The 16,442-nt window shown below is 44.6% G+C and overlaps 1 protein-coding gene across 1 annotated transcript; it reads left to right on the top strand.

The window, feature by feature from the left end:
- The first annotated feature begins 1,126 nt into the window (after nucleotides 1–1,126).
- On the top strand, nucleotides 1,127–15,178 carry ube2ql1 (ubiquitin conjugating enzyme E2 QL1). The gene is made up of 3 exons (XM_084079686.1): nucleotides 1,127–1,454; nucleotides 1,893–2,800; nucleotides 11,423–15,178. Exons 2-3 carry the CDS (start codon nucleotides 2,042–2,044, stop codon nucleotides 11,552–11,554), a joined length of 891 nt encoding a protein of 296 aa, XP_083935812.1. The 5' UTR covers nucleotides 1,127–1,454; nucleotides 1,893–2,041; the 3' UTR covers nucleotides 11,555–15,178.
- The last annotated feature ends 1,264 nt before the right edge of the window (nucleotides 15,179–16,442 follow it).

Genomic DNA, 16,442 nt, shown 5'->3' on the forward strand with positions numbered 1-16,442 from the left:
CCACCACCTGTTCTCTCCCCTTCAGATAGGATTGCATCCAGTTCACTGATGTGCTATCAAAACCGATTGCTTTTAGCTTATCAATCAATCTAGAGTGATTTACGTTGTCAAATGCCTTTCGTAGGTCCAGCATGACCATGCCGCAGTATTTGCCCACGTCCACCTCATGTTTGATGCAGCAAGATCACATATACTGTGTCATAATAACGGTGTGATTGAATTACTGTTTATTTTGATATATAAGTAAGTAATTATCTTATATTTATATTTATACATATATTTATTCAAGAAAATGGGAAAACTAGTAAAACAATAACTAGCAACAGTTTACCAGGCTAAAATAATGATAATAAATAAATAATGAAAATTATTATTTATTTGTATTATTATTATTGCAGTAGAAGTTGAATGTTTTGAATAGATTGATTGATTGATTGATTGATTGATTGATTGATTGAATACTTTATTAACAGTTTGCAAATAGTACAGTGCGGTCCAATTATACAATGATGCTAAAAGCCAAAGGATAACACAAAAAGCCCTATAGGGCTTGTTTCCATTGTGGTCCTGTGTATCGAATTCATCAAGACATTTGAATACAATAATATACAATAATAGATGATGAATAGATTGTCTGCAATAGTTTTTTTGTTTTTTTTTACCACAGACCACAATGAAACTCCATAGGTTATTATCTAGGCCTCTCTGTGTGTGTGTGTGTGTGTGTGTGTGTGTGTGTGTGTGTGTGTGTGTGTGTGTGTGTGTGTGTGTGTGTGTGTGTGTGCGTGCGTGCCTGCGTGCGTGCGTGCGTGCGTGCGCGCGCGTGTGTGTGTTTCTCAGTTAATTAATTAAAAAGTATATTAGGCGTATTATTAATCTGTTATTATCTATTATTAATTAATGAATGCTTTTATTAATTCAGTCATGGCCTGTAGAATCCTCCTACCCAGTCCCAGAATAGCCATGTAGGATGTACTCAAATGTGTGATTAACAGAGGAAGGGGGAGGGTGTATTGAGCCGCTTGCTTAGCTATGACGTGGAGAGTCCCAGCCCACTTTTTCTTTTTTCTCACTTGTCGTCCTGGCCCTGGGTCTGGTCTATCTGGTTTGAGCCGTCATTACTCATTCAGGCCAGGTAGGCATCATCCGACGGAAGCAAAACCTAGGACTTCGACAAGGGTGATCGCGTCGGTCAGGAGGAATAGAAGGGAAGAGAGGATTAATCTGGAGGATTGTGGGTCCGTCCAACACACACACATTAACGGGCTTCTTGTCTTGTTGTGTCGCTGCCGCAGGAATCAGAGGCATTTTATTCCTCTGCAGGTCCCACACTAATAACCAACCCGACCAGCCGGAGCGTCTCTGTTGGATTCTATTTCACCACACAATTCCGTGCCAGACAGACTCTCACTCACTCACAGCAAAAAAGCGGAGATAAGCATCGACTGTCTCAGGTAAGTGTGTGTAGAATCTAATTATATAAAAGCTGTTATGTTACATATTTTATGTGTACTGTCTTGTCTCACTGGAACCCGTTTCAATGAAAAGCGCACGTATCCGATCGCTGCTGCTGCAGTCAGCCGATACGTTCACAGGCTATAATATAGGCTAAATTTCCTCTGCGTTCATTTAACGCTGAGGGTGTACAAATGTAACCAAATGGACCCGTTGGTTAGCTACATTTCTACACTCTCGGTGTTACAAACGACACAACGGATAAAATCAACACTGAAGATTTTACTGTGTTGGCTCAAAAAAAAAAAAGACAACCGTCTGTCTGTTTTGAGAAATCGTGCTTTAATCTCTTATTATAGCCCACATCAATATGCTATAATTGATAACATTTGCCCATTTCTCTTATTTTTTATTTTCTTTATGTGGTTCTTTTTTAGCCGATCCTTATCAAGATGCTGCACTGAGAGAGACACTAGCGGTTGTCTTCATCTCAAAGGCTGCGGCAGTTTATAACGGACGGGGATTGCGGCACAATTAAGGGGCTCCACGAACGGCGGTGCATCTTCGCTCCGGCGGAAAATAGAGAATGGCCACCCTACTGCGGAAGATCGGTCTGATCCGCCTGCACGACCGGGACACGGAGGACCCAAAGCACCACCAGGGCTCGCTGAAAGGGACTAAAGGGCTAGGAACGCACCAGAAGAACAACAACGCCAAGCACTGTCAGACCAGCAACAACGACACCAACAACATCCTGAGCACCCCCGAGATCAAGGCGAGGAAACTGGACCAGCATAAGGACAAGGACAAGCCGTCCGGTAAGGATAAGGACAAGCACAAGGACACCAAGGACACCAAGGACAAGCAGCAGCAGCACACGGCGGGGGTCGGGGGTGTGATTGGGGGGAATAAAGCGACCACCGGCGCCTCGATACCACCTCTCGCGCCTCCCCACCGGCAGCACTGCACCCAGGTCCGGACGCGGAGGCTCATGAAGGAGCTGCAGGAGATCCGGCGGCTCGGCGACCACTTCATCACCGTGGAGCTGGTCGACGACAACCTGTTCGACTGGAACGTCAAGCTGCACCAGGTGGACAAGGACTCGGCGCTGTGGCAGGACATGAAGGAGACCAACACCGAGTTCATCCTGCTCAACGTCTCCTTCCCGGACAACTTCCCCTTCTCGCCGCCCTTCATGCGGGTGCTGACCCCGCGGCTGGAGAACGGCTACGTGCTGGACGGCGGGGCCATATGCATGGAGCTGTTGACCCCCCGCGGGTGGTCCAGCGCCTACACGGTGGAGGCCGTGATGAGGCAGTTTGCCGCAAGCCTGGTAAAAGGACAGGTGAGTCAGAGGGCTTTTCTGTTTTTTTTCTGTCTTCATCATAATCCAGGGGTCTTCAACAGATGGCCCGGGAGGGGTCCTTACTACAGGTGTGGGGGGGGGGGGGGGGCACCAAATCTTTGTGTGATATGATAAACATTTTTTTACAATAACCACTTGAACCTATAGCATTCAATTTCTGAGGAGAACTTTAGCCAACAATGGCAGATCTGCATTGTGAGCTTGTAGATCGGCTATTTTTGGCAAAGAGGTATAGGTGTAGAAAAAAGAGCAGACCAAGTAAAAAAAACAAAACAATTTGAATCTGAAACACAATTTTATACAGTATAAATATAGAGGAGGTCCCTGCTTCATCTCTCTTAGCTATAAGGGGTTCTTGGCCTGAAAAATAAAAACGTTGAAGACCCCTGTCATAATTCAATGAATCGCCCTGTGAATTGATGTTTTGAAACACAACATGCTCTGAATGAGAGCGTTTGTCATTTGACACCCAATGCCATGTCAGCATTATGCGTTATTAATGCGCTATAACCGCTTTACGCAATAGGTGTATAGTTACATCTGTCTAGATCTGCCCTGAATTGAGTGCTGCTGTGTGTCTTAATGCTGGAGGCCAAGGCCTTCCTGTATAGGGAACGTCCTGGTCTTAGATATTACTTTTTATGTGACATTTTCGGCGGCCATTTCATGGAATGAACACACAGTAGCTGCTTGATACAAGGTCCTCCTCTTGCTCTCATTATTATTATTATCTATCTGTTCCAAGTGACATCATTTGATTTAAATCATGGCTTCCATGAAATTACATTTATCATACAATTCCACAACATCCAAACGGTTATATACTGTAGTTGGTCTTTTTTAGTATAATATAGGTAAACCATTCAGCTATTCAAAAGCTTTAGCAGGCAGCCTTTATCCTTAATAGAAACCTTATCCTTTGTCCTATCATATCTCTTGGAGGGATGTGTAGATGGACAGATAAATAAATGTAGTCAGCTGGTACCAGCCGCCCATAGCTGACCATATTATGTAATCCTGTTAAATCTGTATTTCACGTTCCCAGTGCACTGCACCAGCTGCAGCAATGAATTGCAATTCCGATGGATTTATTTGTAAACTCACACTTTGGGATGTTATCATTTTATAGCAACCCTAATTACCTGTTTTAACTACATCCAGAATAGCCCGGTATCTCATAATGCATAAGCAATGATATTTTCTATTCGCCTGCATTCCGCTCTGTACCCTTTGACGTCACTGTTATGACAGCCTTATGGCAGGAAATATTATGCATTATGTAAACTCACCGGAACCCCCCTCCCCCCAAACACCACCACCAAAGACTCAAAGTGCTTTTTTCCCTCCTTTCAGTGATGTGATGATGTAACTGAACATCACTCTTTTGTCCTCATGCATCTGACAGAGGGGGCCAAGAGTCCAGAAACATGTTTACCTATGATAGTGGCTCTCAACCTTTTCTGGATCAGGGCCCACAAAAGTGTTCGCAGTCCACCCATCCGACCACTTAACATGGCAGCCGCAATTTTCAGAGGGAGCATGTTTATTTTTTATGTTCGTGTCAATCGATTGTGAACGAATGAATGTTATATTATCTTGAAAATCTTAGTGTTTTGCAAAATATTTGGAGGCCCACTTGCAATATCCTCACAGCCCACCAGTGGGCCCTGGCCCACAGGTTGAGACCCACTGATCTGTCAGTGTATGAATTATTTGTTCAAACTTCATGGTTCATATGATGAAAAATGGTTTCTCCATACATATTTAAAAAAAAAAAAACAGTGTTCCATCCCCCTCTAAAATAGCTCCCTAACACCATGTGTTTATCTAGATTTGTTGCTTGGGGTGATGAGCTTGCTGCTCTGCAGTGCTTCCTAATTATAGTGCAGTGTCTTCCCTCTGTAGCTTACTAATGGAAGCAATATTGATTAATTGTGTGCACGTGTGTGTGTGTGTGTGTGTGTGTGTGTGTGTGTGTGTGTGTGTGTGTGTGTGTGTGTGTGTGTGTGTGTGTGTGTGTGTGTGTGTGTGTGTGTGTGTGTGTGTGTGTGTGTGTGTGTGTGTGCCTGTCTGTGCATGAATGTGTGTGTGTGTGTGTGTGTGTGCATGAATTTGTGTGTGTGCGCACATTCAGGGCTTGTGCATACATGCCCTGATTGTCTGGCTGATTTACCGGTCTCCCCTGCATTGTGCAATGACAAACAAGCCTTCATAGAACACAAGGCTTTACAATAGTATACATATAGATATTCATATATAAATATAGATTATGTTCTTTCACACTGGCTCCCTGTGTCAACATGGAGGCGGCTTGCTTAGAAGCTGCCTCTATTTTTAGTGTGAGTGGATGTGCAGAGTGACAAACAGGTGAGCTGATGTAGGGGCGAACATGAACACACATATTGAACGCGTCGCCATGTGTATGTGCGTGTATACACATGTTCAAAAAACACAAACGCACCTCGGCGGAGAGGAGAGTAGCCTACACTTATACCTGTACACTTATACCTGTGGTTCTACATTTTCATGTCAAGGACCCCCAAACTGATATGTATTCAGCCGTAGACTCACATCTGTAGATATGTTGTGCCAGTGACCACCATAAAAGACTTGTTTTGTTACTTGAAACATTTCAATTAAAATGTTATTATTAAAATATTTTCACAATTTTTCAAAAATATATATCTAGAAGCTCGGATCAGGATCAGCAGATGTAGATCAGCTATTATCAATTAGCGTAAAAAAATCTCTTTTGCCTGTTTTTTTTTTATCATCAATGCTTGGAGAGAAAGCTTCAAACGCAGTCTGATGACCATGACAACAGGAACACAAACACATAGCAGCCTCAACCTTGAGACACCGCACTCTGCTCTCACTGCAGGGACAGAGCAAATAATCAGGTGTCATTTAAAGTGGATAGCACTTAACGACAGAAGTCACCAACACCACTCTTGTGGCCATGCCACTGTTGAAAACTGTCCCTAAACTCTTCCATTTAGGGACTCTGACATTTACCGTTTAGCAGACGCTCTCGTCCAGAGTGACTTACAAGTGCGACATCAGAGTAAACTAAATGGAATGAAACCTAGCCAACAAACTACAAGGTAAATGGTCACTTAAGTAGAGTGCAAAGAAAACAGCTTAGTGCTTCAAAGTAACTACATCAAAACCTATGTTTCGCTTAGACTGTAAACAACATGAACATGCTATCTGAATAACATTCATAGCATTTGTGGTCAAGCCAAAATAAATCTAAATAACATATCTGAACAAGTAAACCAACATACTGTATATCTGTAGTATGCATAGGCATCTGCCAAAATAGGCAACAAGCAGGTAAGATTAGAACCAATGTGTAATTTTAAGTAAGTAATCTTGAACAAACTTAACTCTACCACCATGCTCTGACCACTCTGGTGCGTTGTCCAAATAAACTGTTTGATAAATCGAAACATGGAGTGTCGCACTCAGAAATAAAAGTCCATATTCTCTATTGTTCTGTATGCCTCAAGATGACAAGATGACAGACTCTTAGGCTATCCAGACTGATGAAGGCTGGATACCTGAAACATCTGTCATCTTGTCATCTTGTGGCATAAGGAATAATAAAGAGACTTTTATCTCTGAGTGCGACCCTCCATGTTTTGATTTATTAAGTAAGTAATATTGTGCATTGCAGCCGTGCTGACTGGACAGCAGCATCTAAACAGTTAACATGCGCAGAAGCCTTAAATGATCTTACGCACAAACGCTAACCCCAACCATGTACAGTACTATCCTGAGGGCCATATTATGGTCACGCCATTGATCCTAGTATGTTTACCCATTTGCCCCCACTCCCCCCTCCCCCGTACATGTCTGACATTACGCAATCCACCGCCAGCCCAGAGCTACTTCCCAACATACATGCACTGGGTTCCCCTCCCCGCCCATTGACTGATCTCCATTCACAAGATTACCCAGCAGCCACTTTACACAAGTGTGTCCCTCTTCAAAGAGCCGAAGCGCTTAGCTGAGACAGATAAACACTGACATGGCACTGCATATAGGCCTTGAGCACACACTCATCCTGTGTGTGTGTGTGTGTGTGTGTGTGTGTGTGTGTGTGTGTGTGTGTGTGTGTGTGTGTGTGTGTGTGTGTGTGTGTGTGTGTGTGTGTGTGTGTGTGTGTGTGTGTGTGTGTGTTACACCTTGTTGTCTCTCACAGGCCCATTTTCCGCCAAAAGAACCTTAGTTCTAGATTCTTGGAATCTTGGTGCTTTCATGGAACTGGCCACGGACCAGCTTGCGTTTCCACCAGTTTTAATCAGAACTATTGAAATTGGGGGTGGCATGGCTGAATGGTTAGAGAACCCGCCTGGGGAACAGGAGTATCCAGTTGCCCCTCCAGTTACCCCAGGTTCGATTCCAGGCCTGGCCAGCAATGTGTTGAATGTGACCGGTCTAAGTGACCATTTCATGCGGGAAATTCAATTGTCAATAGCTTACAGTTTCTCTTTTTTTTAAAACATTTTTTAGTGATGATTTTTCGCTTGCTTTTGCCATTGTTTATATCGCATCTGCAACCTGTAGAAAAGTGACATGCCCACTTTGGTATTTTTTGGTTCCAGTTCCGAACCAACTTTTAGGGTTCTGAACCAATTCATTTTCAGTGGAAACAGTGAGCCCCCCATACCACAATCATAGTCCAAATAAAAATAAGAAACTGTGTGTACTTGTTTGGCAGTAGTGGTACATCCTGTTCATAGCCACTCCCTAGATGGTATCAATCAACCATATAATCCATTTCCAAGATGCAAGCCATTTTGAGATGGTGACAGCAACCATATGGCAGAATGTTAAGATATGCAGAGATCATCATAGATATTACATGACATGTCTATGGAGATAATGTATGATGTATTGCATCTCAATGACACGTCATAGTGATATTATCGAGGGTTGGAGGGTTGCTCAAGTTTTCAATTATGGCTGTCTATGTTATCAATTCTTATCATCTTTTGATAGGTGCAGTGCAGTTTTTTTGCAACACTTTGTGGGATTTCCCTCCAGCCTGATTTCAGGATCTATGTTTTTAGTGCAGTGATTCTCAGCCTTTTTAATTTCAAGGACCCCTAGTTTGAAATGCATTTGGCCACGGACCACCATTTGATTTTGACTTTTATCTCTTGGACCTCAATCTATGCAGTAAAATCCTCAGTGTTAACTCTGAGAGTGTACAAATGGAACAGAATGGATTCGTAAGTGTTGGTTCCATTTGTACACTCAAAAGTTAAAGACTGTTAAGGTTCCGTGGTTCCTAACTATCAATCATTGTCGACCGTCCGTCCCCCGTCCCCCCATTCATCACTCAGGCTGTTTGTTTTGATTGATGGTTTTGATAAAAACTTATGAACACATATTTTTACATATCTGTCAAAGGGATAAAACACACAAAATACCTTATTTGTATTGTGGTGCTGTGTGTGTGTGTGTGTGTGTGTGTGTGTGTGTGTGTGTGTGTGTGTGTGTGTGTGTGTGTGTGTGTGTGTGTGTGTGTGTGTGTGTGTGTGTGTGTGTGTAAACTGAGTGCCACAGGCGTTTGACCGCCCGTGAAAAAGGGAGAGAGTGGAAACCAGGGCGAGGGTTAGCGTCACTAGATGCCATGCTGAAATTAGGCCAAAGTTGTTAAAGGGATGGAAACTGTAACCCTGCTCACCAGCTCGCTCAGTATTACAGTGTCACCTCCTCTCCATTTAAGCCTCACAATTCCTTTCTATTGTGACATGCTGACAGTATTGAAACCGTGTATTGTAATATTATAACACTCAAGACAGAATGGGGGCAGACAATTTTGAATTACCATAAACATTCCTGAGATGCACACACAGCGACAGACGGCGTACAAAAGTAGTAACAAATTAATGAATCAGGTTAGTCTGAGGGTCATCTGGAACGAAGGGGCCTAAATAGAGAATGTGAAGGTTTAACTGTCAGGATTCAGAAGCTGGACCCAAGTGCAGTAATAAGCAGGCAGGAATTGTCGGGCAAAAATGAGTTTACCCGACAACAGGCTGAGAGCAGGTGCAACCTCATCCTCAGAACTAACTACATAAACAGGCTGGCACAAACGCGCTTCCGGAAACAGGCTAATATCAACAGCCCATTACATCTAACAAACCGACAGAGACAGGGCTTTAAAAGGCACAAGGGCTAGCAAGACACAGGTGAATGTAATGGACAATCAACATGATTGGCTGGTACAAACAGGCCACCAGCGAACAAGATTAACAATTAGCACAGGCTAATTGGCTGGAGGAGAATGACAGACAGATGAAACTGGAGTACGGACAGGTAATAGCTACAAGGACAACATGAAACGCACTAGATACTAGAGCTCCTTTTATTTTGTAGTAGCCTAATGTTCACTAGAACATTAGGCTACTACAAAATGAAAGGAACACAGCTTTAAAACCAGGACACACAAGAAAATGTTACTACAAAATAAAATAATAAATTAAAATAAAAGACAAAACAGGGAGACAGATCATTACAATAACGACCACTTGAGGGGATTCATCGATAGGGGACAGTTGTGTCTTATTGTGGAATAGTTGTAGTGGTCCCCGCTGCCTGGAGGGGTTCCCCACCCCACCTAGAGGAGTCTCATTAGTTTTATTTTTAACCGCATGAAACCTATTATCCCTATTCTGGGGTGAACATTTGACGAAAATAGCCAATCTACAAGCTCACAACACACTGCAATGCGAAGCGTTGTCTCGTGAGCTTGTAGATTTGGTGTAGATTCAAAAAAGGAGCGGACCTAGTATAAAGCCATGGGGAACCCATAGTATATATACCCAAAGTATATAAGGTTAAAGGGGGTTTTAATACCACAAGGCCTAAAATGATGCTTCAGATGCCCCTGTGGAGGTGCCAATTCTACTTTTTTTTTTTTTTTGCAGTAGGCCTAAAACTGCTCTCGCACAGAGATTTTCGAAAATACAGTGGTGTTGTGCCTTTCTACAGCAGCATGCCCCCTATTAGGCAGTCACAGCAGCCCACTGCAGTAATGCAAAGCGAGGCTTTTTAATCTCCTTTTGTAAGAACAAGTGTGTGAACAATTCTTTTGAACGCAGATGTTCAGCCACATACACAAGAGCCTAATTTAGGGGATTATACCGTTTAATGTGGTTGAAGTGAGAGTGACAGACAATTGGTTTACCGGCTGCTGATATAGTCTGCTAGCCAGCCTGTCTGGCTTCCATATGCATGCATGCGTGCGTGTGCGTGCGTGTGTGTGTGTGTGCTGTGTGTGCCCTTCTCTTTGTAAGCAATTGGCCTCTAAAATACTATTACGGATTTTCGTTCAAGTCAAGCAGCGCTATTAGAAATCCAGCAACACTCTCACCCGTGAATCGCATGTTTGTCACGGTTCCGTGTCACGGCCACACGTCTCAATAATTCTCTACTTTAAAACAATGCTGTTTGGTTCATCCTCCCACCTGTCTTGCCCTGGAGTCTCTGCGCCATCTGATGCTGCTGCCAGCATAAGAACAAGCAGCTTTATCGTCACACAAAGACGCCCACACTTATTTTGTTTTTTGTGTCTTTGTTTTTCACTGCATTGTATTAGCCCCAGTGTGTGCAGAAGAGAACGTGGCTTTCACCTTGCACCTTCTCTCAGAATACTATAGTGTTCTGGATGCAATGCATTTTGCTCCAGTCACAAGAGGGTAATAGTTCATTTATGTGAATGATAATGAACTGTGAGGCGGTCATTATTGAGAACTAAACCCTGACAGGCTGATGTAGGACCCTGACGCGAAGAGAAAGAGTCCATTAGATTGTACATTTACCACTGGTGTTGCGAATGAGCAGTAAAATTCAATGAATGCCCAATCAGAATCGAGCATTCAACCAAGCCGTGTAATAATCACAATACTAGTATCTGCATTCTTCATTTACTGTAATAAGTTGTTGTAGAGTTCATACTCATTTACTTACTGCCTTGTGCGCTGAAGGGTATGTTTTCACTTCTGATAGACTGTATGGGGATGTGTCCACATAGAATGCTGTTTGAGTTGGCAATGCCAGTCTTCTATGTATTTATATGGTAAAGACACGCTGGTGCGCTTCCCATCCCAGCGCTGACCATTGTGCTTCCGACAGCCGGTGTTTTTTTGTGCAGCGGCCTGGACGCTTCAATCTGGAAACAGCTCAACTTTTGGAAAGGAGCGCCAGTCATTTGATCCTCCTGATTGTATGTGACAACCCAATAATTTACAACCCGACATTGAATCATAACTAGCATCTCAATGGTTGATAGGTTTGAACAGGCGTTCTCTGTGGACACGGCCCCTATTGCTCTAAAAGGCCTTACTGGCCACAAACATTTATCAAATCTTGGTCCGCAGGAGGGCAAATTGGAAAAGAGAGGTCATTGTGTGACGCACAGTGAGCTTGCTGATAGGCAATTTTTCGCAATTTTCGCTAAGCCATTTCCTAATGGGGGGTGCTGTTGCCAGAGGCTATGGCTGTTTGTATTGGTCAACCAGCGGTGTGTCATAACATATCTCTCTCTCTCTCTCTCTCTCTCTCTCTCTCTCTCTCTCTGCACAGGGACGAATTTGTAGAAAAGCAGGGAAGTCCAAGAAGGCGTTCAGCCGCAAGGAGGCGGAGGCCACCTTCAAATCCCTGGTGAAGACCCATGAGAAGTACGGCTGGGTGTCTCCTCCCGTGTCAGACGGCTGAGGGTCCGGATCCAGACCCCCGGGGCTAGCCGGACACGGCCCGGCTAGCCCCGACGCGGAAAACATGTCACGCTAACTCAACTTCACCCCTTACGTTTCACCCCGAGGGTGCTTTTCGTTTAGTTTTCTTTTGTTTTTTTGTTTCTCATGTCACCTAAAGAAAAGAAGAAGAGAAAAAAAAAAGACTCTTGAAGAGTGAACATTCGCTGTCATCGTCACTCGTCCTCCAGAAGCGACGCTTCTCGTTTCATCCCCGCCTCTCTCATCTCTCCCTGAGAGATTTACCCCCCGCGGGGAAACCTCAGCAGGAGTTGCAGAGTCTCGAGAGGGAGGTGTGTGTTTGTGTGTGTGTGTGTGTGTGTGTGTGTGTGTGTGTGTGTGTGTGCGTGCGTCGCCGGGACAACCTGCCCGCCGAGAGTGCGTGCCTCGGAGTGTGGGTTACTGGGATTGGATTTCAGGTGCATGTAAACGCACGCACGTGCAAAGGGACACGGGGCACCGCGTGTGGGACTCCGCTGGGCCCGCATGAAAGACTACTGAATGGACAAGACTCAAAAATGCCCCCCCCAACCCCCCTGCCCAACACACACACTCCTCTGTCCTCCCTTTATTTCTCCCCTCTACCCCCCCCCCCCCCCCCCTCCCCCCCTCTGTCTCATTCCTGTGTATTGTAGATGTTGTGCGGAAGCCTTGTATGTCCAAAACCGGACAGACTTAACCACTTTCAACCTTGCGTCCCTATTTTGGGCATGTCATTACAGGTGGAAATTCTGAGTGTGAAATAGGGCATTACGTAATGAAAAGAAAAAGAAAAAAACATGAAAGGACGAAATATGGAGATACAAGGTTTCAGCACGACGGCGACAATATGCTGATGACATCGCACTGATCCACCATTACCTTTTCCATCGTCTCACGGGCTGTCGGATCATTTACATATAAATGAAGCCGTTAATGTTTAATAGACGGGCAGCGCACTGGCGTTTATGCTCACTCATTTGCTATTTCTTTTCCCTTTCTTCATTCCCTTCGACTGTGCTGTTGTTCACAGTTCAATGCAACATGAAGATTGTAATTTATGCGGAGCTGTGCTCTCTCTCTCTCTCTCTCTCTCTCTCTCTCTCTCTCTTTCTCTCTCTCTTTTTCTCTCTCGCTCGCTCGCTTATTTTGTCTCTCTCATTTTTCAATCTGTCTCTCTCGTGGCTAAATTTAGAGCTCACTGTTGTAGATGGATATTGATTGAAATATATATATATATCACGAGTTTGCTTCATGCAGACAATGTATGATAAATAGAACGACAGTCAATCATCATTCTCTCTCTCTCTCTCTCTCTCTCTCTCTCTCTCTCTCTCTCTTGTATCTCGCTCTTTCTGTCCTTTCTCTCGCTCTCTCCTCTCATATTATCATGTGTGCAGGAGAGGAAAACGACTTGTAATTCCCATGATTTAGATACCAGATGGTATAGCCGATGGCCAAGCCTCAGTGTGTGTGAGTGTGTATGTGTGTGTGTGTGTGTGTGTGTGTGTGTGTGTGTGTGTGTGTGTGTGTGTGTGTGTGTGTGTGTGTGTGTGTGTGTGTGTGTGTGTGTGTGTGTGTGTGTGTGTGTGTGTGTGCGTGCGTGCGTGTGTGCGTATGCCCACGCGCGCATTTGTTTGTGTGTGTGTGTGTGTAATGAGCTAGTATGAGGGATGTGACCCTTTAACCAGAGGAAAAAAGAAAAAGCTGTACAGTGAATAAGTTGTGAGGCCCATGGGCAGTGTTGTTGTGAAGGTTGCACCTTGCACCATCCGTGTTGTTGCGTCGTCTTGTTGTGTGTGTCATCTTATTTATTGTGTGAGCGTGTCTGCTGTGTGCACAGGCCTCGCCTTTCTCCAATCCAATTAATTAACAACTAAAAGGACAGAAGTGCCTGCGGTACTCTGTTCTGCTTGCTGGACATCTAACTGTTCTCCAAAACAAACACATATCTTGCTTGGTGGACACACACGATTGCCATTCACAATTTACAATTCAGGCACTTAGCCGATGCTCTTATCCGGAGAGACTTACAAAATGCAGGGTCTGAGTAAGCGGCATGCACACGTCACGTGCGCGCGCATACGTCACGTTCACGCGCACACGCACGCCCCCCTGCAGCTGCAATGAAGACGGACAGGAGCAGATTGCTGACACGGATAGAGTGGTCCTTTAAACGAGCGCGGCTCTGTCATCGCCGTCGAAGGAGTGGTGCTTCAGCGCTCTCCTGATTGATGTCTGTCGAGAGTGAAAGAAAAATAGAGGAAGAGAGAGAGAGAGAGATGGCGATAGCAGGGAGGGAGAGAGAGAGAGAGAGACGAAAGAGTAGACGCACAAAGAGGTTGGGGAGAAGTGCGGTAGCTTTGATGTCTAGGCTGCCTTGAAATGTCAGCCGGGATGCCGAACGGCTGATCACACAGATAATATTTTCGTACTCGCCTCGATTACTGCGCAACACACTTGAATGCAAATGGCACACGCACAAAAACACACACGCAATTCGCATAACGATGTTAACGTAAACGCTACGCTCAGCACTGAAGCTACATTAGCATGTTGGATGCGTATAGGACGCCAGCTGGCTTGTGTTCTTTGTCTGCTCATCCGCTCTGTGGTCCTGATGCGTTTGTTTTTGCTAGCTGCCAGTTAAATGTCAGAGTGAGAGCTACTAATTGGTCTGACATTTCAGCCGAGCGCCATTAGAGAGCACGAAGGAAGTGGATGTCAAGGCCTCCTACTCCGCGCTGGCATTTGTCACTCTCCTGCGAGAAGGAAGGTTGTAGTGGTGGTGGACGGTTGGTGGGTTGGATTGCCGGAATAGCCAGGCGTAGCCTGCTTTTGACGGCTCCGACCCTGATTCTGGAAAGGGTTGTTGTGCCACCCAGCTGAAGATGGGACAGGAACCTTAGCCACTTTCAGCTCGGTGTCCCTATTTTGGGAAAGTCAGTATAGGCGCCGGCAACTTTCACAAATTCTCAAAAACGTTCCAAAAATAGCAGCTCTCCAAGCTCACAAAGTGTGCATCCTGACACCATCGTACGACGCAGTATAAAATACGGCTGAAGTGTATGAGTGTGCGTGTGTGTATGGGTTTGAATGTCTAGAATGTGTGTGTATAACACTCCCACCGCGAGCAAAACAACCCCACACACCATCTGGTATGTGATCATGGGCAAAGTAAAAGGTGTGTTAGTGCTCTTGCAATTTTGGCTCGTCATTTCAGGGTTGATTGTATAGTGATCCATTGGCTAGTGAGCAGAGGATGCTGTAAAATGACGTATTATAAGACAAAATATCTCGAAAACTTGAGTGTTTGCTGGTTTCCAAGAGAAATAATTTTGTGATATAGTTTAGATCTGTAGTTTGCAGACACTAACTGGGTGAATTGAATTATGTTGTATTATATCTGCATGTGATACGTGATTGGTAGCTATAGCTATATCTTTTATTTTATTTTAACTTTTTTTTTTTTTTTTTTACAAAACAAAAGTAAGAAAAAAATATGGGGAAAAACAAAACAGCAAAATGCTTCTTCTGTTCTTTTTTTTTAATTATGTATGTAATTTTTTTTTCAAAAGCGTCCTAAATAATGTCATATTGTGTTCTATGAATGTTTGTGTTTTAATTTATTTGTGGTTTGCCAAAATGAAGATTTGAAGCATGTCGCAGGTATTGTCGCAGAAAAAAAGAAAATACAAAAACAAAAAAAACCTATGAATGATAGCCTATGTATTTGTGTGGCGTGGGATGGGGTGGGGGGGTGGTAGACGTGTTTATGAAGAGGGGAGGGACTTTCAGGAACTAAAGTAGGACAGAGTGTCAGACAAAAGCCTCAAGATTCTCCGGGGGAGTGTCCCCTCCCCTCAGTGGAATACGGTGACCCCCCCCCCCCCTCGCTCCAGGGAATACCTCCTCGAACCCTCTGTGACATCACCGCTGTCCCCTTCCCCGGTGGCTCTTGGTTCTGAACAGCGAGTGGGGCTCGTGGGTAAAATGCAGTCACGGAACGCGAAGTCCAGACCAGGACAGAAGTTGCCCTTGGCTTGGACACGGGTCCAGGGGGTCAGTGTATAACCTCCCCTGCAATTCCTAAACTCGGTGTGGAATCGTGCAGATCTGACCCGTGATCAAGCATCCCGCGGGGGCAACTTTCGTCCCCCTACTTCTCGAGCGTTTGGTCGAGACCAAGGTGGCGAGTTCAGAAGGCGAAAGGTCGTTTGCGAGACCAAACCGGAATGTGCAATAAAAGTTACAGCTTATTCAAAACCCTGCTGATTGAACGCGTGTTTGTTACTTATGTCTAATTTATGCTACGTCATACGACGCAGTCCGGAAATAGCTGATCTACAAGCTCACAATGCCTCGCATCCCGCTTTAGATCAGCAATTTTTGACGTGTGCCGAAGTATGAATCGGGCCCCTTGCATTACACCTCCTGGTTGCTTCACTTTGTGACAATCGTTCTATAGAAGGGAGCTTTTATTAATGACACTACTTCAGAATGTCCCCTTCATGGCCATGGCCTCAGTGTTGCCCCAGTTATTATCTGACTCACAGCAGCCCAGTTTGTGTCGACACAATGTTTCCAACACTGTTTAGGACAATGTGTCATCTCCTCTCCTCCACTATGAGGAAGTTTTCTTTTCTATATCAAAACTGCCTGCTTAATCAGAACACAGTGTTCTCTTGCTGTGTGTGGAGCAGCTGCACTGAGTGTGTGCTTATACGTATGTGTATGTGCTTAAAGAGAGTACATCAAAGGTACAGTAAAGGTTGAGTGAGTTGAGTGCAAGCAGCCATGCAATTTAGTTTACATGCAAGTATGCTATGCACTGTGTACAGTGCTCTCAAAGTGGGGGTTTGGGGACCCCC

The sequence above is a fragment of the Gymnoscopelus microlampas genome, assembly GCF_963454915.1.
Source record: "Gymnoscopelus microlampas genome assembly, chromosome: 15".
Classification (NCBI taxonomy): Eukaryota; Metazoa; Chordata; class Actinopteri; order Myctophiformes; family Myctophidae; genus Gymnoscopelus; species Gymnoscopelus microlampas.

Bases quoted from the DNA above. Each gene is read 5' to 3' on its own strand.
- ube2ql1 (XM_084079686.1), top strand. From the start codon at position 2,042: ATGGCCACCCTACTGCGGAAGATCGGTCTGATCCGCCTGCACGACCGG. The intron at 2,801-11,422 runs GTGAGTCAGAGG...CTCTCTGCACAG, and splicing joins CAAGCCTGGTAAAAGGACAG to GGACGAATTTGTAGAAAAGC.